Below are 26,617 nucleotides of genomic sequence, written 5' to 3'. Positions count from 1 at the left end.
TAATCAACAATAGATGGAAACAATGAATAATATGATAAAAGAAAAGTAAATATAAAACAAACGTTTCATTGGATGGTGGCTAAGTTAAACAGGTATGATATTATGTGTCGAGTACAAGAACAGTACCAAAGTTTTAGAAACTCTCACAGTTTGATGAGTTTTAAGCTTTCTAAAGTTACCCCTACATTTTAAACATCTGTATATTCGTCAGACATTGATTGAAACTACAAACTACAAATTAAAAGATTGATGTTGACAAAAAACTAAATATTTCCTAAGTATCAAACGTGTAAACATAAGTGTCTATTATCAGGGAAACAAGATTAATTACACCCTGAAAAAAATAAAACTTACTAGATATATCGGTATGTATACCACCTATTAACGCTAGGTGGGCTTTTATTTGTCCCACAAACCACATGCTAAACAAGGTATGACCGAGTGACACAGAGACAGACAGCCAACCAGACAGGCAGACAGACAGACAGACAGACCCATATATACATGCGTGCGCACGCACATACATACATACATACATAGTATACATACATACATACATACATACATACATACATACATACATACATATACACATACACACATACACACATACATACATACATACACACATACACACACACATACATACATACATACATACATACATACATACATACATACATACACACACACACACACACACATACATAAACACATACATACACACACACACACATACATACATACATACATACATACATACATACATACATACATACATACATACATACGGAAAATTACATTAGACAGGCTAAAAACAAAATAAAATACACAATAATTGTTAAACTATCTACAATAGCTTGCCTTTTGAAGTGACCCAAAAAATCTATTGTATACAAAAAATATATAAACTAAATAGGTTCATAGTGAACACTGAGAAGATAATAAACCGTCATCAGTATAATGAAATACATATAAGCCAGTCTTTGAACTTGGAAAAAATCCCACAATCCCTAAAGTCTTTCCGATAAGCTTAACATGCTATCTATTCGCCATATATTTACTATAATACTGTTTCAGTTATATGCATTCTGATCTATTACAGTTAAAATCGCGAAACCTGAGACAAAACGTCGTCTGGCGCGGCAAAAATCTGAAGAACACTGCTACATTTTAACGTCTGGCTAGACAAATGTCTCTTATTCGTAAGATGTTTTCCTGAGACAGACGATAAATAGAATATAGTATTGTAAGTAATTTTTTTTGTTGAGCCAGACGATAAACTGTAGCAATGTTGGTAAGATTTTTGCCGAGCCAGACGACTTTTTCAGTCATGATCAGGTTTCGTGATTTTAGTTGTACTTCTTATCAAACGAATACCATTTACATAATGTCGAAACGCCGGTTGTCCTAGCAACTAACAAAACATACAAATAAATTGCTCCAGAATCTTAAACCAGAACTTCTTTCCATAAATATGTTAGATCGTTACATTTTCCGGACTCCTTTTATACGAATTGCTTCTCATATGTATTACAAAATCACACAGGACCTTTCCTTCTTTGGCTCCGATTTGTCCTCTTCCTTCGTTTCTGTTACTGGTAACAAAACAAAGAGAACAAATTTATAGTTCAATAATTTGACACATTTGGCGAGGCAATATTAGTGTTTACTTGGATATACGTGTGTGTTTATTTGTTGCTAGTAGTTACGCTTACCTTAACGTCACGCGACTTTAATATGGGATGGTTGACGTCATGACATTCACCTTAAACGTCATCAGAGATCACCTTCTTGAATGAAATCTTTCAATTTTAGAAATCGACACTATCTCCATCAACCGTCACAATATTGCATGACGACCATGACCCGAAAGTGGATCAGGCGCAAAATTTTTGCTACTTTTTTCCTACCCACAAACGGGTATTTTACAGTTACAGAAGTGCTCAATAAGCCATGTAGTCCGATTATCAGAAAGACAAAAGATTGTGTAGTTTGGCCACTAGGGGTGCTGTTCAGAAGCAGCTTTTGGCTCAGAAAGTGATATGAGAGAACAGACTTTTATTTGAAAAACTATCATCCCAGCGTTACATGGCAAAGTTGGTTTCATTCTCAAGCACTCAAACCATTCTGTTAACTTTGCTTAAAGTGACCGTATGCATGAGGATTGGGTATTTATTTTGAATTTGAATTTACATAACAATTTTATCATGGCTTCCTTCTTGAAAAATCAACGTGAAACAACATATACCAAGTCCTTGTTTGTAGGTCAATGAATTGTACAAGCATAAATGCGTAAAATGTTTGTTATTGTACCTACGTACAATAACAAACACTTTTACACATTTTTTGGCTTTTTGCAATGTATTAAGTGACAAACACAGACTTAGACAAATGTTGTTTCACATAATACACAAGAACTCACGTAGTTGCTTTAGTATATTACAGTATGATATATATTGTGTTGATGTCTCATGTATTGTTCCACGATGGCGCCTCTCATTTTTCGTCACGTGGGGCGCCCTCTAGTGACACTTCTTTCGAAACGATTGCAAAGTGGACAGCTAGTTTTTCAATTATGCAAATAAGATATGATTGATTATAGAATGGTATGTCATTTTTTGACCAAATGGTCTTTGTCACTGTGGTCGTCTTATTTTCAGAATCAATGTAGCGGTCAGATGGACTAGTCACTGCTACAAATGTATGGTACATGGTTTGGGGTGAAAAGAAGGACTGGATCACTTCGATTAGATCTCACAGGATCATTGGATTTTATTTGATCACCATGGATATTACTACCTATCGATTCATTTCTGAGTCAACGTTAACTACCTCTTTATGGATGGTAGCCAAAATCGTAAGAAATAATTTTTGAATGACAAATATATAAGTACTCCACTTACCCTCTTCACTTTTGGTCTCATCGGCTGGCGCAGATGCTTCCTCATCATCTTTAGGTTTAGTTTCTTCCGCTACATCTTTTGTTTCTGTTTCTGGTGATGCACTTTCAGCTTCGGCTGGCAGAGGGGTGTCTTTAGCTTCTTCTACCACGGGTGGTACTTCAGGAGATTGTTTCTCAGTCTCGACCTCATCACTTTTCTTTTCCTCTTCTACTGCCTCTGGTAATTCCGCGGCAGCAGGTTCCTCTGTTTTAGCCCCCTCTTCCTCAACATCGCCTTTAGGGGGAGTAGACTCTTCCTCCACTGCTGGAGTTTCCTTACTACCAGCTTCTTCTATTTCAGCTACTTGTTCACTAACGGCAGCTTCGTCAGTTACCGGAGTTTCGTCTATTACGGTAACGGGATCCGCTTCTGGTGTTTCTTCGCTTACAGGTTCCTCCTCAGCGGGAACGTCTTCCGAAGTCTCCACTGGTTTTGGAGTTTCTTCTTGTATGTCTCCAGTTGGAGGAGCCGCGTCCTCAATCTTATCAATGTCCTTATCAACGTTTAGATTTGAATCAAATGCTTCGCTTCCTTCTATCGTCGTCATGGTTACCGGTTAGATATGTTTATATTTTTACCTCAGGTAGTGATTCCTACAGGTGGAAAAAGAGAGAGACAAATGAGGTGAGATGTAGCCGCGAAAAAGAACAGACAAATCGAGAAATCATTGTCTCAAATTTGAAATTCATGGAATGACGTTTAGCGAATGATACCTATACTAGTATCTATGCATGTGCTCGATTTACATAAAAGTTGGTATTTTAGTATTTTTTGGTAAAGTTGGTATAGGTATTGGTGATAGGTATGTTTGATCATGTAAAATGGCCATGTGGTGAGTTTTCAGTGTTAGTCCACAGGTAAAATATATAAACAGATAAATTCCAGACAAACAGATGGACGAGCGATATATGGTTAAGTCTTTAAAAAATATACGATCAATTTAAGAATAGGTGGGATACGTAGATGTTTCATTTTATGTTTTCTGTGTGAGTGTCTAGTTCAGGTAGTTATGTTTTCCGTTGTTTTCCACATGGTCGCTGTGTGATTGATTTCTTCTCGTCAGATGTACAGCCATTACAGACAGTTTTATACGGTCTTTTTAAGTTGATGTAAGTTCCCGCATCCACTATTTCTCGCGACACTAGTAGAAAAAATAGTACAGTTTACGACACTTTCCGTACTATAGTTCAGATTGAGTTCAATTCTGTACTTTTATGCTGATGAGGTGGACGTTTCTGTACTTTCCCATTAGCGCCTGTCTAATCGGATTATACTCGATCTGAAAAATAGTTCAGATTGCGAGTCGGAAGTGATTTGAATACATTTGCATTTAGTTCAGAATATATTCATGAGTTCACCCCCATAACCGGGCAGTAAACAAATGAATATTCAAATCTATCTCGCCTGCATGTGATTCAAGGCGTGTACACTAATTGTTTGACCCACAGAAAACTAACAGTAACACTATTTAGTTAGTTAGTTGTCTGTGTTTGACCACATGAAGGCGGAGGGGGAGGGTGCAAAAGAAAAGGGTTACACACATGTACAGTGTATGATATGATGAGAGCTACATTTAATGTACATGTACATACGAACTGACATGTATACGTACATGTACAACTACGCTAGCATGTAAACGTTAGCAAAAACTCTTACTACTACCTCAGACCACTAAAATACTAGAGTGGTCTGAGCTACTACTACTTGCAAAAAGTATTTACAAGCATTTCCATGTAGGTCAATGAAATATCACCTATGTGGGTTATACTTCAATAGTCGGTCAAACAGCGTAAAGGTCTACATTCTACAATGACAGACATGATTGTTCAACTCGGTGCGATCTAAGATGAATTCACGGTGTATATTTGGTTACGTCGCCTTTGAATTGATGATGACGACTCGTCCGACCTAGACTGTTCTGGTCCAGTTTCAAGTGAAAGTCAGAATTATCACGGTGCCATTGATTATACTAACTGTGATGAAACTCGCCCACTCTAGTCTCTATGACTTCATTAGCCCCAAAATGCAAGAACTTAATAATGGTATTGTAAATCGAAGTTCATGCATGCTCTGACTGTCGCCTGTTTTTTGTTTTCTTACATTTTATACAATTTTGAATTGTTAGCTTTGTATTTCCTGCATTAATGTTGAAAACTGGTCTTTTTACTGTGCGTCTTCAATGCGCAGGTAAAATAGTGTGTTAATCTAGCATCGTGAGTACGCGCTCGCTTATGGTTTCGCATACCTTGGACTGCCTGTCATTCAGTATTGTTTTAGCCTATTTATTTCTAAAGAAAAATGGTCTGTAAAGGGACTGCTTTAGTTGTCACAGTGCCTTTGTGGATTTATAAATCGATTTATGACAAGTGAGTCTACCTATTTTTTTCCCGACCCACTCAGTCAAGGAGTGCGATACACCAATCACAGTGTATTTAGCTTTGTATACAGTGTATGGATAATAGCAAGTTTCGGGACTGAAAAATCATAAATTGTTTGTTAGACTTATTTTTTATTCAATGTAATCTGGGTTGATTGGGAATTTTCAGATATCAGGATTTAAACCTCGGATTTCAACTCAGAAAGGCTATATTTTTTGCCTCAGTCTGAATTATATTAGTAGAACTCTCACCAACGTTCCCAATGTGAAGTGATCTGAAAGTTGGTGAGAGGTCCTCACGTTGGATTGCAGCACTGCATGTTCTTGCCGAGAAGATAAAGAGGTGTAGTAATTATGGTTTAAAACTGACTTTTACAAACGCCAGTCGTGTAGGGTCTATGATTTTTTATGTTGTGGATGAATGCGGCACTTTGATCTGAACCTCAGACCACTATAATAGGAACAGACTAGAATCGCTTTTTGTTTTAGGTGTAAATGGGGCTCTAAACCCATCTTCTCTGTCGTGCATGGTTACCCTTCAAACCTGCTTCAAGCCGAACGTTGTGCAAAACGATACTTCGTGTCTTTACGGGTTTTTTTTGCAATTGTGTTTTAGTGGCCTGAGTCTGAACAAGTGTTCATACAGTACAGCAAAGTCCCACCAACAAAATCCATAGCAATAGATGCAGGAAAACCTCAGTATGGGCGACGGTGAAATCATGGTGTTAATTCTAAAACTTTTGAAAGCAAGAACATATGTTTGTGGAACTTTTGTATTAAAAGCATACCATTCCAATTCAAGGACAACGATTTTGTTCAGAAATGGTGGTAGGACTATAATCCTTCCTACCTCCTTCCTTCCTACCTCCATAGTTCAAAACCGCTGATCGTAACTGCATGGTACAGCGCATCTACATTTATTTCTGAGTTCCGGAGGGCATTATTTGATAAGTACCCCATTCGTCCCTGTATTAGATCTTGTATAGTCATAACATTACAAAGATATGTGATTGTTGTGATCATTTCATTTGCTCATTATGTATTCAAGTGTAGTCAAATTTTCTTAGGTGTATGAGCAACTTTACTTCACCAATAAATTCTACTTTCTCACGAGTATTGTAAAATAACATGGCTATAATATGATACTACACAGCACGTTTTAGACGTATTTGCATATCAATGTCATCTTCAAATTTTCTTGAAGAATTCTTCATCCAGATACTCTAACATACCTGCACACCAAATGTCAGCCCATTCAATCGATTAGTTTTGCGGCTGTCATTCATTTTTACTTTGAATTCTTTTATTTACAAAACAAATGACAGTTTTTGACCCCAAAAATGACCAAAAACAGAAAATTGAAAATATCTTGCTGTCATAAACAAATATGAATAGACTTCTCGATAAAATTCCATTTACTCATTGGGAACATCGAACGTACAATGTCAAAAAGTCGCACTGGCGCAAAGTATCATGGGAAAACTTTCTTTGGCACACCTCACTTAGGAAATATAGCCGCAACAAAAAAGTTAATACAGGGATCATGTCTTTTTAAATTTAGCCTTTACCTTATAGAATAGAAGTATCAAAAGTGTATGCACTAACAAGTATCTGTGGTTTGTGCAAACATGCCAAATCGCTGATGATTGTTAAACAACAAAACTTTGCATACCATTGTCATTAATAATTCTACGTTTTACTTCTGAATCAGTTCTAAACACTTACGATTGAAATGATCGTCAACGATACGCTGATTTGTAGTTGAGGGTAATTAAAAATATTTTACAATGACGATTTCGACCATTAGCCGATGGAGGTGACCCCAACCAAACCTGTCACAAGATGTAAACTTGCACACTTTTTGTGTGTCAATATGTCTGTTCTGGTCAGTCTGTTTTGGGAATTTATGGTACACTCACTGTCGCAGTTTTCAGCCAGGGTCACGTTATTCGACGATTACTATTTGGATAAACACTGCAAAAAAGTAACACCCGTCATTGTTGCTTAGACATTTTCCTAGGGTCTTTTTCAACATGATTTATAGTAAGAAGTAACTTTGTTGATGGTGTAGTCACTGAATTTATAACCCTACATCGATGACTTAGTAATTGAACACGCAAATGAATTATCATGAACACTGATCTACAACCGATCCGACCCTGGGATTCGATCACAATTCATGGCGTCGCTTGCCAGTCTATGTCTATGTCTTGGTCACGCAAACGTGAACACTCTGATATCTGAAACACTTCTTTGCTCCAGATACGCACCTTTTTTTCATGGAAAATGTCATATAGTTTGAAGTAAGCTGGGAGAAAATATTAATGAGATATTTGTAGATTTAAATAAGAGTGAAATGATAGTCAAGTGATTTTGAACCATCTCCGTGTATTTTGCTTTAGCGAAAACACTGACAACTACTAGTATGTGATCGCCCGGTCGTCAAATTGCAAAGAACAATGAAGAACAGCTGAACACCTTCCTGTGGTCATCTGTTCCTTTCCGTACCGACTCTCAATTGTTTTGCTGCGTTTACTTGTATATCTTTAATAACAATAGTTTTTTAACTAACACCAATGTTCTTCCACTTTCTTTGCTTTCAAAATCAGTCACTTACTGTTGTAGCCAGTCAAAGACAGCCATCCTCAACTGGAAACACACCATGACAACAAAGATATACCAGAAAGTCATGACGTTTTGAATCATATCATTCGGCCCCCAACCCTGTTTTTGACAATTAAAAAATGCTCTACTACCCATCACAGCCAGTATCAATCAGACTTTTTCCATATATTATATTCCACCCTAACTTAACCCATATGACCGCCCCATTTATAACTCGTATGTCCGGACATGAACATGATTGGCTTTTCGCTGACCAAGGGGTATGAGACCATATGTGGAAGTGGGGGATAAGCTTATCAAATATGACCGTAGTTCCATGTAAATTAAAACTTATAGTTATGCTTATAGTCGTTACGTTTTCAGTTTATTGTGGTACCCGCTTGATGCTTTCTCTGAAGATGCCGACGGGATCAGTCTAAAATTCAGTTCTGGTGTATAAACTACAATGTATCACACATATCATGACTCTCACTATCCAATCCATCGGCTATACACTGGAGAACACAAGGACTATACTGACTGTTTTCTATCCAGCACGAAATAAATTGAGAATACGTGGAACTTATATGTACATGAACAGTAGCTCCGACAACTCTGACAAGTCTCTATATACCCCACCAGGCCTCTTTGCTGGAGTTCGCGGAGCGTGTGTTGTCAGTGCTAATCTCGTCTAGTTCCTATCACCGTGTTCCTAAACAGTATCGTTACCATTTACACCTCCACTCACTAAACTTGGTTTAGTCATAGAAAATAGAGAGGACCCTCTCTATTGTCTATGGTTTAGTTAGATACCAATTGGCATCTGGACTAGAGCTAATCACGAGTCCATCACAACGTGCATGCATCATTTTCTGATGTCCGCATTTGATTTGGACATTGAAGTAAATGATTTTACATTTCTGAGTCTCATTCGGTATTTTTCCACTGTTCTATATGTGGTAACTACTACTTTTGGCACAATAAAAAAAAAGATGTTACGAAGACGAAAAAAAATATAATCGAGATGCACGATAAACATTTTTGGAAAAAAAGTCACATAAATGACTGCAGTATCCATATTTTTAATTGGCATGATTGAAGACTTTAAAAAATGAATGATGATAAAAGTGAGATTTTGCCTCAGTGATGGTTTTTCTATACAAGCGATAACATCACGATACCGGGTACTTCACAAACATTATCTCACTGACTTCAAAACCATAGTGACTAAATCGTTTCGTACAATTAGACGGCATGATGTTTTTTACGTCTCGCACAAGCATATACAATGGTACACTTTACCAAATTGTAATAGACCATGTAAATATTACATTGACCGATGCAGATCTTGCTCGCGCAGGTTGGGTAGATTTATATGCTACGTTATGCCTTAGGCCTAAAAAATAACTGTTTGGTTTCTGTTACCCGACCCACCTAGTTTTTCACTGCCGACCCTTAACTTTTTTTTACGTGTTCTTGAAAAACTAACAAAATCGCAACAATTGTGAAGTCTCACGAGACATAGTGGATGCAGAAACTGACATCAACTTAAAAAGACAATATAAAACTGTTCCTCCAATCTGTAATGGTTGTACATCTAATGGAAAGAAGCCAATAACACAGAGATCATTTGGAAAAAATGGAAAACCAGAATTAGACACTCGCACATGAATAAAAATAAATCTACCTACCCCACCTATTTATTTATTTTGCCTAATCGGAACAACACAATTTTTTTAATAGGCCTATTTCCTAACTCAAGCTTAAATTATTGGACCCTTGTGAACCAAAAATGTGCGAAAATACAACGCCAAAATAGTAACGCTTTGCACGGTTTTCACACTGAGCAATACGATTAGATCATAGACAGTGAAGTTCTCCAGTGTCTCTGGTTAGACCGACAACAATGAAACCGTTAGCGGGATCTCAGAGTCATACTCATTCACATACAATTTTTTATGGCTGTTCACGTTGGTTAGCAACATCTCTGTCTTTGAGTTTGAATGAAATCGCTGCCATTCCCTACAGGAAACTGTTCTATGGAATTACATGCCAGGAGCGCTTTCAATATCATAGAATGTTTTGTTGATCTTTTTTTTTCTTTTTTTCTTTTTTTTTTCTTCTTTTTTTTTGGGGGGGTCGACAACTTTTACCAAGACAACCATTATATTAATCATTATAGTAACTACCTAGCATGGCTAATAGCCATACTGAGGTAGAACTGTAGATTGCTAAAATGTTATGGGTTGCTGGTTGTACACAACCTCAGCATATGCCACTTGACTTTCAGGCATTAATAGGTGGCAGAAATAGTCCGCACCAGGGCCGCTCTGTAGTCCGCATAAAAGGGTGACTAAGCCCAGACAATATTGTCCAGACCAGATTTGGAGGTGTGAACGCATTTAAAGCTGACTCGGTTCTAAATCTTGGTGCATATTCATGAGGTCGACACCTAGAAAATGAACCATGTGTACATTTCTTTTGTCTTTTGTTAGTTAATTTATGCGGGTAAACTGTGTCTTCACTAACATTTTCCACTAAAAGTTTCAAAATTGTCTTGTTTTTTGAAGGACTACTATAATAATATTTCACCGCCCTTGCTTTATTGTCATATCAGGAAAGTCAAGAACTTGACAAAAGCTATTCAAAACAAAGTAATCAAAGTTGTAAAACCAAAATGGTGCCGTGGAGAGTTGTGTCTGGTCATGTTCTGATCATGGAAGTATAACCCACGGTCTGATCTAGTAGCAGTATATCAACGACGAATCTACATTACAAACAAACAAACAAACAACACACACACACACACGGTGATATTAAAAAGCACGCAACACAAAGGTTGGTTCACATCCCTCGCATCAGTACCGGTACCCATTCTACTGAGTTATAAATATAAATCACATTCTCAGCTACAACATTGAACTTGTATGATACAAAAATCTTCAGAATGTGCGGGCCATATTTTCACTACCGGCATTGGCAGTCACCATCACTGCCTTTAAAAAAAATTAATACAGATAAATGGAAGCAAAAACAATCCTCTTGACGGTAGTTTAGTAGTCAGTTATGAATTATGTAACGTTAAATAACGCTATTCAAATATTTCCCTCTATGCCTCCCATATACCGATAGTAAATCTTCAAACATCCATACAGACATGCGGACTTTGCTCCCTACTAGATACATCCATGTTTTACGTTACTTTCGTATTGCAAATTTAGCTGATGATGTCATGTCAAAGCCACGTGGTCTAAAAACCTGAATCTCCGTACATACATTTCGATATGAAATTATTTATCCGTGATGTTTAGAATTTTGGTCGGTCAATACTAGTATAGTTTCAATGACCAAGTGTGACCCCCACTGATGTCTAAAGTACTAATATCAGTACCTGACCGGCCATGGCCATGGCCTTGTTTTTGTTTTTGATTTTCTTCAATATTCAAATCTACGTAATGTCTGGTTTGTTAGGCCATAAATTCCAAGCATATTTACCATGATATCACAAATATAGACCAGTTACAGAAAGTAATAAGTGTCAGCAAAATACTGTAATATCGACACTGTTTCACGGATTTTAGGGACGCTGGTGCTTGGATTATTTTACGGTTGACATTACCTAGCCAGTAATATAAGGAGTAGTACATGGGTATTTTATCCCTGGACTCTCTGTCTGTTTATATCGAAATGGAATAAGCTGAAACAGTTCTTCTTTGAGCAGGAAATATGTTGTGATTATGGATATTATATATATACATGTATATAATTGCCAACACATCGGCAACGAGAGTAATGACATTGACTATACGTAATATGTAAAGATGTAGTGTAAAATTGGAATACGGTCGTCAGGAACTAGATTAGGGTAGGGGGAGGCTCAGGAGAAAAATTGTTGTCACGGGAAAAAAACGAATTGGGACGTGCGTGAAAATTCGGATTGTCTGAAAGGGGCCCGGAGTCACGTACAAATATTTTGCTCATGAGTTGAACCAAATTTAACTCCAGGAGCAGACGTTTAACAAGCGTATTTTTAAAAGGGTGACTGGCAGAGAATGTGTGTCTCTTGAAGGGTAGACAATATACTCGCGATAGACTATGGGTTTCAGGCCACTGTGTCAGACGTGGTCTTGGAGGAGTCAGTACAATTCCTCCAAGAGTGGTAAGAGGCCAAGCCTGAAATAGACGGGTTTGCAAGTAGAAGTTTACATGCCTTGTCTGTGGTTTACATTGTGCACGCAAAACATCTCACAAAACCGGCCATAACTAAAGCGGCATATCAGTAAATATGAAAAACGTGATCTTGGTAATTTGGATACCAGTTCTGAAAATATTCTCTGGGAAAATAGGTTAAAATGAACATCGAGATAGCTGCCTATTTCCCATTGTTTATAAATCGTCAAGAGGTTAAGCTATCCACTCAGATGAACCACTCTTTGTCACTTTATAATCTGGCATTATACATGGGATAATTTCCAAAATGTACATGTTTTATCGTTTCATTTTGGACTTTATAGAAGTTGATGACTAAAATTACCTTACCCTCGATGAAAGTTATGAATGCGACTAGGTTTTACCATAGACAGGGTGGAGGGTCTATGGTTTTACCTACTAGAATTAGTTGCGACAAGATTGTAAATGCACATGGGCGAGTTTTGCCAGATTGCTTTATTTCAAGTGATTTGAAAATTGTGAATGGCGGACTTGGCCGTGGTCCATCGAATTGTCGAGTACTACCGTGGTGGCACTAGTCGTTCCTCACTGAAACGGCAAGTGCCACCTTCCGGCGATATTTATTGTCTTTGAACCTTTCTCAACAAATAAATCACACATAACTCCCCAAACGCTTCCATTCTAGAAATCCGGTGCCGACCCTAAACCTTTTTAATAAAGAAGAAAAATCAGTAAAATCGAGAAAATTGTGAGTGAAGTCTTGCCAGAAATGGTCATCAACTTAAAAAAGACAATAAAAAAAACGCGGTTCTTCCAATCTGGAATGCAGAGCAGATGTCTTTGAAATAGAATTATTTAGTTTGGTTTAAAATTTAGTTGAAGTGGGCACAAAACTTGATTTGGTTCTGACTGTTCTGAATTTAGGGACACGAAATCGTCTCCCTGATGGCAGGAGTTCAAAGTGTTGGGACATAATGTGGCCTTTGTCATTTACCATTTTCCCAGCTTTGTTTTGTACACGAGATGTAAACATTTCATTCAAATTAGTCTACTTTTCACTCAATACTTTACTAAACACATTTACAATTTTGTTCAAGACACTCTTGTAGCTAGTCCCTAGACTACCAAACCAGCACAAAAAAGAAAATGTTAAACCGACTCAAAACTCCGATAGAATGTCTGTAATACCTTGGCATTTACAAAATTTTAGGCCCCTCAATTGTTGTAGACAGTAAACTCTAGATTGACATTTCTTGTTAATGAAATCTGTGTTGGCCTTAACATTTGATTTATTATCCAAGACTGTTCCTATATATATATATATATATATATATATATATATATATATATATATATATATATATATATATATATATATATATATATATTAGTCACCTGTTCAACTTTAACATTGTCAATAAAAAGGTCGGGCACTACTTTAGGGTTCTTCCTAAAGTCGACCTTTCGTCCAAGTAGTTTTCTTTACACCAAGTAACAAACCTATCAACTTCATCGAAATAAGTACGGTCAGAATTTGACAGGTCAACTAATGCAGAGTTATCAGAATATTTGATAAGTGGATTTGTATCGGTACCTGATGAGCAGTCATTTGTGTAAAGTGTAAATAGTTTGTGTGAGAGTATCGTGCTCTGTGAGGCACCCCTAAATGTTGAATGGAAGGCTGAACTTAATTTTTGGTAGCGAACAAACTGGGAAAGGTTGACAAGAAAATCCATTATCCAGAGGATGAGTTTGGGGTTAACGTTTAAATAACTAAGTTTATGAGCCATCATGTTTGGTTGACTTCTGTTAACGACTGATGAAAAATCAGGTTTTTCAAGATGTGTATACGCATCGTGAAGTAATGTGAGAGTTGCATTATCAGTACCTCTATTACTTTAATATGTAAATTGGTATGGGTCAAGGTGTGAATGTTTTTGTGGGTTTTGACAAAGTAAAATACGCTCGAAGCATTTCATCACAATGGAAGTCAGTGCTACAGGACGATGCCTTGGAAGTTTTTAGGGACCGGACAGATGGTAGATGTTTTCCAAATGGTTGATATCGTATGATCATTGTACGACCAATTGAACAATCTACTGGAAACACTAGCTAACTGCGATGCATAGACATTCAGTAACCTACCACATATGTTATCAGGACCCATAGCTTTCCTTATATTTAGTTTCTTAAAAATAGACAACTCGTTTATCACTGATTTCAAATTAACTCTTCTTTTCTTCTTATTTACTCTCAAGATCTAACCCGATGTTATCTATTTCCTTTCCAAAATCGTGAATATCAAAGCGACAGTACATTACAACTTCGCCTCGCCACCACCCTGTGTTGCTTGGCAAGGTGGTAAATAAAACAAGTTTGCCTTTGGGATTATATTAACTGGGATTGTCGACACTGAATAATCCGGTCAATCATTGCACTGCGCTCATTGTATGTCACGGCGTACAAGTATAAACGACGTTCATACTTCCATGACCATAGTTTCTGCGACCTGTCATTTGTTTGACCATAGACACTCCACCTTTGTGGAGGGTCCATGGTTTGATGGGATGCGTTAATTCTGGCAAACTTGTTTGGCAAATCGATCTGACGCAATATAGCTTGTGACCGTGGCATGCATAGCTTGGGTCAAAATCTATAACACCATTAAAGTATAAATAATGTTTAAACTTCCACGATAACACATACCTTTGAGAAATTATACTGACAGTATAATTACTCCAAGCACAGACTATTCTCGTGTCAAACCCCGACACGAACTTGTTTTTCCTTGAAGAGTATATCTCGTGAGACCTATGGAAATTATCAAAATCTATATTGTAGTTGAAAAGAGCAAGAATGAAAAGAGGGGAAATTTAAGGGACATCATTTCTATATACACGTGTATTGTGCAAAGAACCCGATATCTTTGACCGCGTTGCCGTCAACCGAGCAATGGTAATATATATATATATATATATATATATATATATATATATATATATATATATATATATATATATATATATATATATATATATATATATATATATAAGAGGTAAGTCATAAACTGAAGGAAAAGTGCTCAATACTGAGAAGTAGAGCTGTATTTACACAAAGTACACAAGTTATGGTACGGAGGCCGTTACGATCTTCAGACGACTAAATAACGGAAATTCAAGTGATAGAATTCGAACTCACAGAAGAACTGGTACCCGGATGTGATGCGCGTTGTTGAGTGACATGGTGGAATGATAGAATGTATTTGTTTTCGTGGACGATTTAGTGGACGATCTAGTGGAATTAGTCTCTAAAAAAAACCATGAATCATGGTCTGAGTACTTCACAAATGTATTCAATGCTCAAGTCCAAAGTGATGAAAGTTTCTCGATTTCCATGATCTTATCAGATCCACCTTGATAGACATAAATTCAGGCATTAATGGTGAGATTAATATCCGACTGTAGTCTTTTGGACAAGGTAATTACTTTGATAGTCTAGTTCCTATACTGTATCATTACCATTTATACCTCCACTCACAGTATAGTCAGAGTCGTTACTCTAGAAGTCTTGAAATGCATGAGATGCAATTTAAAATTCATTTAAAGCCACCCACACAGTCATTAACATCATGTCTTTGTTAATAAATCACAAAACTCTAACCAATAACACAGTCCCTCATAAAGTTAGTGTTTATTGGGACAGTAATGTTCAAATGTGGTATATTTGTCAGCTCATGATGCTACTTATATACTGTTTACATCACCAAAACATTTAGGTTTCACTGATTGGGTGAACAACTTTTTGTGCTATTTGAGGGGCTTTTGGCTAGACGTGGTTTAGTTAGAAACCATATTGGCATCCAGACTATTACTTTGAAGGAGATCATTGAAGAACAATAAAAATAAAACTCAAGGTGTGGATATGGGATCAGTGTGGCATTCTACATAGACATTCTCCAACAATTCTTGTAGACATGTTATGTAACCATTTTTTCTTCACGAAAGGCATGTTCCCACAGGAATCAATGGGGTAGGGGTTTCTAACATTGTCTTTTGAAAGTAAATTACATGTATGTCAAAACTAAAATTATTGTATTTACTAAGAGATGAAATTCTTAAGAAAATTGAAAAGTGGTTATTGGTGGTCATAAACTCGACGTTGTTCGCTTTTTATGAATATCTAGGCGTGATTATGTCAAGCAGTGGTCTATGGTATTTAGCGCTTGCAGCTCAAGCGAGTAAAGCAATGATTGCGGTCATGAGTCAACTTGCAAAACTTGGGGACCTCCTAGTCAAAACTAAATTTAAAAGTTTTTGACTGTAAACTATTACCGATATTAAATTATACAGTGGAGATTTTGGGTTTTAATAGGTCTACTGAAACTGAACGTGTTCAAAGTAAATTTCAGTGTTATATTTTGAGTCGTATATAAACATATATGTAGTCTTTGAGTATGGGAGCTACAAAAATGCTTGACAAGTGTTCATTACGGGAAGTAGGCTGAAATGTTTTGAGATTGCTGAACGAGAGCTGCAAAACTTTAACCTCAGACCACTTCTCCTCAGCCCTGGTTCAAGTTCTTAGGTCATAGTGGTGTAAACTACATCTCAGACCACAATGTAGTGACCTGAGACTACATGTACATGTAGGCCCTACCTACTGGTATATTATGTAACTGCACTTGACGCCAGTGTGATTTCTAACTAAACTGTGTTATTGAAAGAACCGATGTGACGTCATCTGTTTTCTTTGTACCTGACACAATCCCAGCTGCTGTATTTTGGGCATGTTCAAGAGGGACAATGTTTTTAGCTGGCAGCCCATACAGAAGGGCCATTCAGTAGTCAGGTATCGATGATATAAGTGCATGACCAAGGTTCTGACAAACTCCGTTTGTAAGATACTGGCGTATGCGACCATAGACAGTGGAGGGGCCCCTCCACTGTAAATGATGCGACCTATTGTTCGGGGGTGAAAAAGAACTGATCTACATGTCAACGAGATGTGCTTCTTGAGGTTATAACGGTCATCAATTGTTACACAAATGGTACATGCTGAATCCACTAACTGCACAGAAGACGATCCCATGTTGATGTGGTTCATGAGACGAGGAAGCCTGTTGAACTGAGACGTGATAAGGAGGACCTCGGTTTTGCCATCATTAAACTAGCTTATTTTGGGTCGTTTAATATCATGTGCAACAGTTTCCATCTTAGTTACTGTAGTTGACGTATGTGATTGGGGAAATATATTGGTAAATCTGGTTGTCGTCTGCATGTTGTTGCATATTGAGATTTTGATGTCGGATTAGCTTTCCAAGTGGTGATGTGTATAGACAGCATACGCGTGTAAGAGTGGACCAAGCACAGGGTTTTGTGACACTCCACACTGCAAATGTTTGGTTTCTGATATGCCTTGTACAGAAATGGACTGTTGTATATCTTTGAGGTATAAAGACTCTAGTCGAATGCCTGTAATACAGAGCTCGGAATAAACTTGAAATTATGCTGGAGTCAGAATTTACGGGGGGGGGGGGGCATGAACAAAATTGAGGTTCAAAGGGAGGGGGGCATGACAATTGTGATGGTCTGAAAGGGCCCCCGAATATTCTGCTCATGATTTGAACCAAAATTAAACCTCAGGAGCAGTTGTTTACCAAGTAAATTTACATTTGTATAAGTGTATGCCTCTCTCTCTCTCTCTCTCTCTCTCTCTCTCTCTCTCTCTCTCTCTCTCTCTCTCTCTCTCTCTCTCTCTCTCTCTCTCTCTCTCTCTCTCGTCGCCGTATGTCTCCTTCTCTCTTGCTCTATCTCTCTGTGTGGAGACTTTGTTGAACATTCAAACCACAGGAGCAATCGTTTACCTTGTACTTTGCAAAATTGTTCACTTCATTTACCTACCACACATTTAATTATTAGGCAGCCAATGGCCAAACGAATGTGTGTGTCTGCCAAAATATCTATGTATTAGTTAAAGCGTAGGTAATACAGTTGTAAAATAATTTAATGAGAGTACAATTTGGGTATTGAAGACAATTTTCAAGTACTTTATGGCTTCCAATAATGTGTATGGTTTGAAATATTATGCCGCTAAATGGCCTCCTACATGTCCTTATTTTTCAAACAATTGCCTACTGTGGGAGGGGGACACACCCTCCCCACTAATTATCGAAGGGGGGTGCCGTTTCTGTCAAGACATAGGATTCAAAAAGAAAACTCTGCTGGTTAAGTTTTTCCAAGTACAGGTTACAGCCCAATGAGCCCACATCCATTTGTAAAGAAATCTCTATGTCTGATATGTATGGACACTGAAGTTGATTTCCACTGTTAGCTTACAGTGTGTCATATAGTGTACCATACTGTACTTCTCTGACGTGTATGGGGAGGGGGTAATGTATAATTGCATATTAAAATATGTGCAGCCGGGGGGGGGGGTATGGACGTCGCCATCTTTCAAGCGCTAAATTACCTGTTAATCGAGATTTGTTTCAAAACATTAGCATGGTTGATAATATATGTGAAAGGGGTAAACTAAGAATGGTTTCTGGGATCGCCTAAGTCAACACGACATATATTGTGGATGGTCTGAGATATTCGATTACGATTCACATCGTCCGATTTCCAATCGTCCCAATATCCATATTAACATTCTTTATCGTTTCAAAATCGTCTCCCCCTCTCTCTCGTCTCCGTATCGAAACTTATTCAGTCATAAAATCATCAGGTTTCTGACAATTTCCAATACCTGTTACAAGAAAGACTGCAGTACAAGAATATTTGGTTAGCTACATGTATTACATCTGATGCCTTATACGTGACACGCACGATAATTGTCCAGTTTGCATCAGAGGGTGTGCCTCGCCTTCTGTACATGTGCCGTACGTCTGGCTTGTCTGTCAGTGTCACATTTTGCTTCCCCTCTTCAGTTTTCTCAGATGTTTTAAGAATTTAAACATAGTCAGTGTCTGATCGACAAAAATTCTTTCCACTGAAGTTTAGAAAACATTTAGTGCAACTCTACGTAAACGTCATGTTGATGCATCATACATCATCATGAGACGTCACATTGACCTCACACTTCGCTTCGCGCTTCCTTCAACGTCCGGTCGTTATGAAACTAGTTCGAAGGCTTTCGCTAGCGATAGCGTGGCCAGTCTTGTTTTACTGCGTAATCGTCTAATGTTTTCCAAATAATTATGAATTAATTTATCTTTTTGTTTACACTTTGGGTATTTTACTTGCTATTAGAACTCCCGGGCAACTCATATTTAATTTTCCAACCTTAGAATTTGTTCAATGATCGTCAGGTTTGAGTACTTTCCTAAGCCGGTCCCACAACTGTTATACTTATAAGTTATAGCTGGGCGTTGTGACCGGTAACCGGCTATTATCTACATCACTGCCTACTAGGTACGTCAAAAACACACCGTTCGCACATGTGAGCCTGATTTTAGGCAAAATATCGGGCTATTAGAGTGCATACAGGCCCTTTTGTTCGCTTGTATTGTTTGCATTTGGTATTTGGCATTTCGCACGTTGTTTATTTGCACCATTCACAGTGTCTTATCATGCTTTGTGTAACTTGTAAGCCTAATCGACAACTGGGCCAACGGTTTTTACTAGACAAATTTGAAACAAATTTTGCGTCAGTTTGATGGTAAACCTGCTATATTGACTACCAAACTTAGTTAACCCCAGTTATATTTACTCATGTTGCATCACCATATATTTAGAAAGAGTATATATGAAATATGAGAGCCATGTGAAACTTCTTCAGTGCAAAATGGGATGAAGATATGAGGGCAAAGTCAGTGCTCCTTATAGTCTCGCTGCCAGACTCGAGACTATCGTCCCTAATCTGTTTACCGAGCGGCGCAGCCGCGAGAATAGAGGGGGACTGGTCCCGCTCTTCTCGCGGCTGCGCCGCTCGGTAAACAGATTAGGGACGATAGTCTCGAGTCTGGCAGCGAGACTATGCTCCTTACAGCAGTTTGTTTTTCCCGCATATGCATACATTACCCATAATCCTTTTAAGTATTCTGCAGATATCTGCGCAATGTGCACTCATGACTCATGAAAATCTGGAATGCACTGATCGAAGCCAATTGTACAGTTATACTATAAAAACAGGAGTTATGAGTATAATTGAAATAAAACAAGAGAATAAGAGATGAGGGCCCTCAGAATCGTCACGTAGAGTGATATAACAGTTACATGGATGCCGGGCATGTACCCATAGGTACGGGCCCGGGGGGGGGGGGGTTCTGCATGCCGAACGTCATTAAGTATTTCCTTTACTTTGGTGCTCATGATCGTAATTTGGATGATGCCCAAGATATTTGAGGCGTGAATACCTGTTGTTCTTCTAAAGGCTTGTTTATTACTGTGAAGATCACACCCTAACACTTAATTGTTCTATAAACGACACATGGACAAGAATACTATTCCCATAGAGGTTAGTCTAGTTAATTCCTGATGGACCGTATTTCGTTCAGCGTTACGTTGTACATAACACGGTCAGTCAGAAACTATAGACGACATGGACGACATGGATGCCATATAATATTCCCAATAGTCACTCAATTTTACTAAGCTAGAAATAATGTCCACAGACTCAAATCTGTCAGCACGTCTCTACTGTGAGTTTGTTGACGCTATTGGCCGGTCAGGTTTGTTAAGAAGCTCCATACACTAGCAATATTTGTGGCCCAATTTTAAACTATTATTGGAAACGATTGTCATGTCATCTAAATCTGTATTACTATGCATCAAACGCGTAGAAATGTGAAACACGTTTAGTGGTGGCGGTATGTAGTGCATAATGAAAAGGCGTACTACGAACATTTATTTCAAAATGAGCCCTGTGATATTACAATCTACGTACGTCCTAACCATGTAGTTCATATCATAAGCCTGCTTATATACATACATATGTATCGAATACACTAGCTACACGTATAGCGTTTATGTACGTATTGATTGCAAGCACGGTAGATTTGAATATTCATTTGTTTACTGCCCGGTTATGGGGGTGAACTCATGAATATATTCTGAACTAAATGCAAATGTATTCAAATCACTTCCGACTCGCAATCTGAACTATTTTTCAGATCGAGTATAATCCGATTAGACAGGCGCTAATGGGAAAGTACAGAAACGTCCACCTCATCAGCATAAAAGTACAGAATTGAACTCAATCTGAACTATAGTACGGAAAGTGTCGTAAACTGTACTATTTTTTCTACTAGTGCGAGACTTCACAATTCTCGCGATTTTATTGTTTTTTCTCTCGAATACTTAAAAAAAACAGTTTAGTGAAAACCTAGGTGGAGGTCGGGTAACTGGAACCAAAACATTTTTTTCGAGGCCTTACACATACTTTACTCAGCTGCTAGGAATAAATGTGTGCATAGTTCATGACAGACGTGAATTGATCGAAAGCAAGAACAAAACAGCAACTTAAATGACATATGATATATTATAATATGTTGTTTTGAATGACAAAATCTACCCATTATACATTGTGAAGACAGTCACGATATGTATGTATGTATGTATGTATGTATGTATGTATGTATGTATGTATGTTTATATGTATGTATGTATGTATGTATGTATGTATGTATGTATGTATGTATGTATGTATGTATGCCTGCCTGCCTGCCTGACTGCCTGCCTGCCTGCCTGACTGCCTGCCTGCCTGTCTGTCTGTCTGTCTGTCTGTATGTATGTATGTATGTATATATGTATGTATGTATGTATGTATGTATGTGTGTATGTGTGTGTGTGTGTCACGTAAAGAACACAAACTCACCCGAATATTTGTAATTAGATTAATTCAGAAGAAAAATGGAGCGTGTAGGAGTCGAACGCATTTCCCTTAATTCTACCCAAGATTGCTCTGATGTGTCACTTTTCTTTTGTCAACTTCATTTTAGTATAGTGGCTTGATTTATCTAATGTTTTGAAAATAAAATGGACACCGTACGGCTACGACAGAATAGAATCCGTACATATTATTCATAAGTATACTGAGTATGTGTATATCATTTATCAATGAAAAAGACTGTGTTTCATTTATGTTATTTTGATTAAATGTCATATTTCTTCAACAGAATGAATATAATTCAGCGGCACAGCCATGTCATACAAGACTTAAGTACGGCAGAGGATGCAAGTGTTATTTTGCATTTTCTTTACTTTTTCATCTCAAGTGAATTTTGGTCGCTGGTTTTTTTATTAAAAGTGAGATAAATCACTGAAAGAACTCTTTAGGCAAGGCCACCACAGAGGGCGACATGTAAATAAGTATTCTTATGTATGTCAGACATATCAAATTTAAAGAGTAACATTTGATTTCAAATCGTGATTTGTCTTAAGTTTCTTTTTTGTCTGTACATTTGCAGGCTCAATCAGTAGCTACACTCATACATCTTTTGGGCTAGCATCCTGTGATTCTGTTTCATCATTCTTGCAATCCCAAGCTCATGTTTTCCGGCAATGCAACTCTTGACGGTACATTCCTCAAAGTAGTGTCGTTTCACAATGATGTCCTTGATGAAACATAACCAGGAACTAAGCCCAAGGTCATGGAGTCACTGTGATACCAATCTGTTGAGCGTTGATCACCCTACCGATATTCGCATTCAAAACCTGAAGTTAATCATCAGCCAAGCAAGTGCCATATATAGTACCATCATAACAATCATAACATTGTTGCTGGGAGTTTCAGTGCCGGGTTTCAGTGGTTGTTTAGTCTAGTTCCTATACGGTTAGTAAGAGCCCACGTTGGCATACAGATAGACTAGTTATAACTTATATTCATCACCCATTACTCTATTTTTAAAGTATCAAACACACAATGTCCACCGTTACTATGGTGAAGTCAAGGTTGCTATGGACCTACATGTACATAAGAATTATTTTTCACTGATTTCGGAAGGAATGATTTCTACTCTAAATCAACAAACATCCATCTATCTGTGGCCTTGGGCTGCAGTTGCTATGTTCCGATTGGGCAATGTTCATGGTCACATGGCATGCTGGCTATATCTTTGTCTATTCCTATTTTAGAATCCCTGGACACTATAAAACACATGTTAGTTTTAAAATAAAAACAACATTTGGAACATCTCCAGCTCATGTGACATACATATCCTGGCAATCTACCAAGCATATGTCGATTTTCTAATGCTACCATTATTCACTTGAGTTAGTTTGAGAATGACGACTCTAAAAATAGCTTATAGAACCAATTGGAATTGAGGGAGGGAGGGTGGGGAGGAGTGAGTGAGTGAGTGAGTGAGTGAGTGAGTGAGTGAGTGAGTGAGTGAGTGAGTGAGTGAGTGAGTTGGTTGGTTGGTTGGTTGGTGAGTGAGGTGAGTTGGATGGATGGATGGATGAATGGAAACTCCAGCAATGCAATCACTGCATTCTGACTAGTGTTACTCTGCCTACGTATCAGCTACGTATAGACCGTTAGACGACAATGGTATGCTACGAATTTAGAATTAAGCTTTGCGTGACACACAACGCCCTCCAGTGAAAACAACTACATTATATGTAAAGTTCTGAAGTTGCTGGAGACGGTCGATGAAAAAGAAGGCTATTCCATTCACCTGATAGGGGTACAGCAACTCAGACATATTTATAATACGGAGTCACCTCGGTCAATGACCTCAAAGCTTAATACATTAATTTATAATGCCATACGTAATCATTCTCTATGTGTTTGAATTGCAGATATAAATTAACCACTTATAAATATGTTAATCTAACATTTTCTTGATGTTAGCCAGTGCATTACCCCTTAACATGTACGATATTGTGTTTGTTTTTAATCACTGTTGACTGCAATCGTTTTACCGTGTGGTAGACGTGAAATCACGGACTGAACACTCTTCGTAACAGTCGATCTAAATAACAAAGAGTACATGTTCGCAACTTTCTCAATGAAAAGAAACATTATAAATCTCTTATTAAATGAAACAGCTTCCGGGGAACAAAGAAAGGTCAACAAACTGTCAACTCCAGGGGCTTGACCCGGACAGCAAATAGTTGGGTGAAACTGGCGCCTTCGATGAATGGGCGTATCGTATTACCTTTTTATCACAAATAGTACATCATATTATCAATAAATGTTCATTTATAATATCATCAAGTAATTTATAACCCAAACTGTTAAAAAGTAAACTAGAACAAATCGTGTATAACATTATTCTACTCAAATGTATTATTTTGCGATCTGGTGTCAGGAGCTGGGAGGGTTATTTCAACCTTGGAAATAGTCTGTCGGCAAAAATATTGAAAGGGCACATTATTCACCCATACCAGACAGATCAGACAGAAATATATGTATCGTCTGATGTCTGGTGATATGATACCATGGATGAGATCAACGCACGTACTTTTTGATAATTAGTTACAACAGTGCATCCGGAACGACTGTCTGAGCAACGCAACACGTAAAATGACAAAAAAGAAGAAGTGTGATTTGATGCTATTCAAACTGAAAAAAATTAACTGCATTCGGTTTTTATCACTAGAAATCATGACAAGAAAGGCGTCAATATAATTAAGAGGAGAAAAGGGTGGTGATTGGGTTGGCAGTGTACAAATACCAATGTCGTGACTCAGAGAGTTCTGTACAAAAAACGGGCGTACATAACAGAAGTGTGCTGTTTACATTCAGAATCCCAGACCTGTTTAAGTCTGGATCATACCAGTACGTTGTTTACAAAATAACACAAAATAGTCGAGTCTAGTATTCATGATAAATATGTTAAAAGTGCACAATACCTTGCAAAAAAATGAATGACGGCGATCCAGTGTTCTTTTAACGGCAAGGCAAAAAAACAACAATCACACCAAGTTTGCTGTTTTCTCTCCTGTGAAGTTAGTCTGATTGCTATTAAAATTAGCCACTTGTGCTGCAAAAGTTAGTGAATTCAAGCCCTGAAATGTTTGATTACGCAACGCTCCAGACGAGACCGTCAACCTTGGAATATAAAGCTTGAAAACACGACAGACACGTGACGTTGTGATACAAATGAACCCTGGGACTTTCAGCCACGCATTCGACACTCGCTGCTAATAACGTGTAACTTTCGTGTATCCGGTATTTACGTGGTAATAAGGTCTGAACTCGAAATTGTCATCAGTATTTTACAGTGGCATACTGTAGGAGTAGTACAACGATTGTCTGTGTTTATGAAGAAACAGTGCCCTTGAGCCAAGTAAGAACTACAGGCACAATCACAAAATTTTGTTGAACTTTTGAACTTTTCTGCCACCCACGAGCGAGTTTTTATTTTTGCTAAGAAAAAAAATAACAAATTTTAAATATTAAACAATTTGTACTGCCTATATCAGTATTATGATTGCTTGTTTGAATCATGAAGAAGGACCAGCTTCCAGATAACAAATTACCTTTTTGAATTTTTGAAGTGTCCGAGTCTCGAAGAAAAAAACAAAAAAACAACAACAATAAAAAACAAAACATTTATACATTCTGAATTCTAGAACTGAAAAGGGGGCGTGTTTTGATACAAGCAAGTAGACGTTAGTAATTAATTGAGCTTAATTTAGTTAAGTCAAATAAATATTGTTGCGTTTGGTGAAAGAAGAACGGTGTGTTATGGTCTTTTTTTTTCATTTGTTGAAATGATAATGCCCCAATGTCATTTTTGCCCAGTTAATAAAAATCGTTGTTTCCCGAGTGTACTCTACTACCGAGAGCTATAAACCGGCGCACCCGGAAAATTAAAAAAAAAACATCATGTAAATGACATGACCATCAGTTTTAACGTAAAATGAAAATATCATGGCGCCAATAAAAAATGGAAAAGAATTCAATATTAATCATACGTATTTATGAAAGACATGTAATCTGACCCAAACTTTTTTTTTATTTGGCGCAAGTTGACTTCTGAAACATGATTCTAATGGAATGTGCTAAGTTCAGAATCGGAAGGCAGTATTACCTCACGACAAGAATGTGATAACGTCACAGGGACGTCATCACAAACATGATATGACGTCAGAGGACTTGAATGGAAAAACTATAAATACCGCATCATTGAAGTGTTAACTCTAAGAACAAGTCCGCCATCAACGTCTCGAACACTATACAGCTATTAGCATCGAAGTCGAACGTTGGCGTCACATAGATGAAATATTTCAAATAACATTACTTTAATCTGGTAAGAGTGTACACGTGTATACGTTACACTTCTAGCCATTTGACATATCAAGTCCCCTTTGATATTTAAAGGGCTGACCTATGATTCAATCCCAGATTTTCACATTGGTGTTAACTTATCAGCGGAACAGTAACGGTTGCATAGAATAATTCTGGCTCAACCTTTTCTATACCTCAGCTAATAACCAACCGTGTTCACTCCTTAACGTTAATCCTAATCCGAACCGATCCCTTCAACGCGATCAATTTAGACATATTAAAACCTTCCATTGGTACATTAAAATTATATAATGCTAAATATTAATAATTGCACTCTAAGGTT

General features: G+C 37.6%; 1 protein-coding gene across 1 annotated transcript; it reads right to left on the bottom strand.

Annotated features, from left to right (window-relative positions):
- Positions 1 to 794: 794 nt before the first annotated feature.
- Positions 795 to 25,120, bottom strand: LOC144445686 (uncharacterized). The gene is made up of 3 exons (XM_078135328.1): positions 24,894 to 25,120; positions 2,907 to 3,538; positions 795 to 1,598 (listed from the first exon to the last, which is right to left on the bottom strand). The coding sequence occupies exons 2-3, from the start codon at positions 3,490 to 3,492 to the stop codon at positions 1,534 to 1,536; spliced, it is 651 nt and encodes a 216-aa protein (XP_077991454.1). The 5' UTR covers positions 3,493 to 3,538; positions 24,894 to 25,120; the 3' UTR covers positions 795 to 1,533.
- Between the last annotated feature and the right edge of the window lie 1,497 nt (positions 25,121 to 26,617).

Source organism: Glandiceps talaboti, chromosome 14, assembly GCF_964340395.1.
Source record: "Glandiceps talaboti chromosome 14, keGlaTala1.1, whole genome shotgun sequence".
Taxonomy (NCBI): domain Eukaryota; kingdom Metazoa; phylum Hemichordata; class Enteropneusta; family Spengelidae; genus Glandiceps; species Glandiceps talaboti.
Note: the sequence above shows the minus strand (reverse complement) of the source record. Positions and strands in the feature narration are given on the sequence as shown.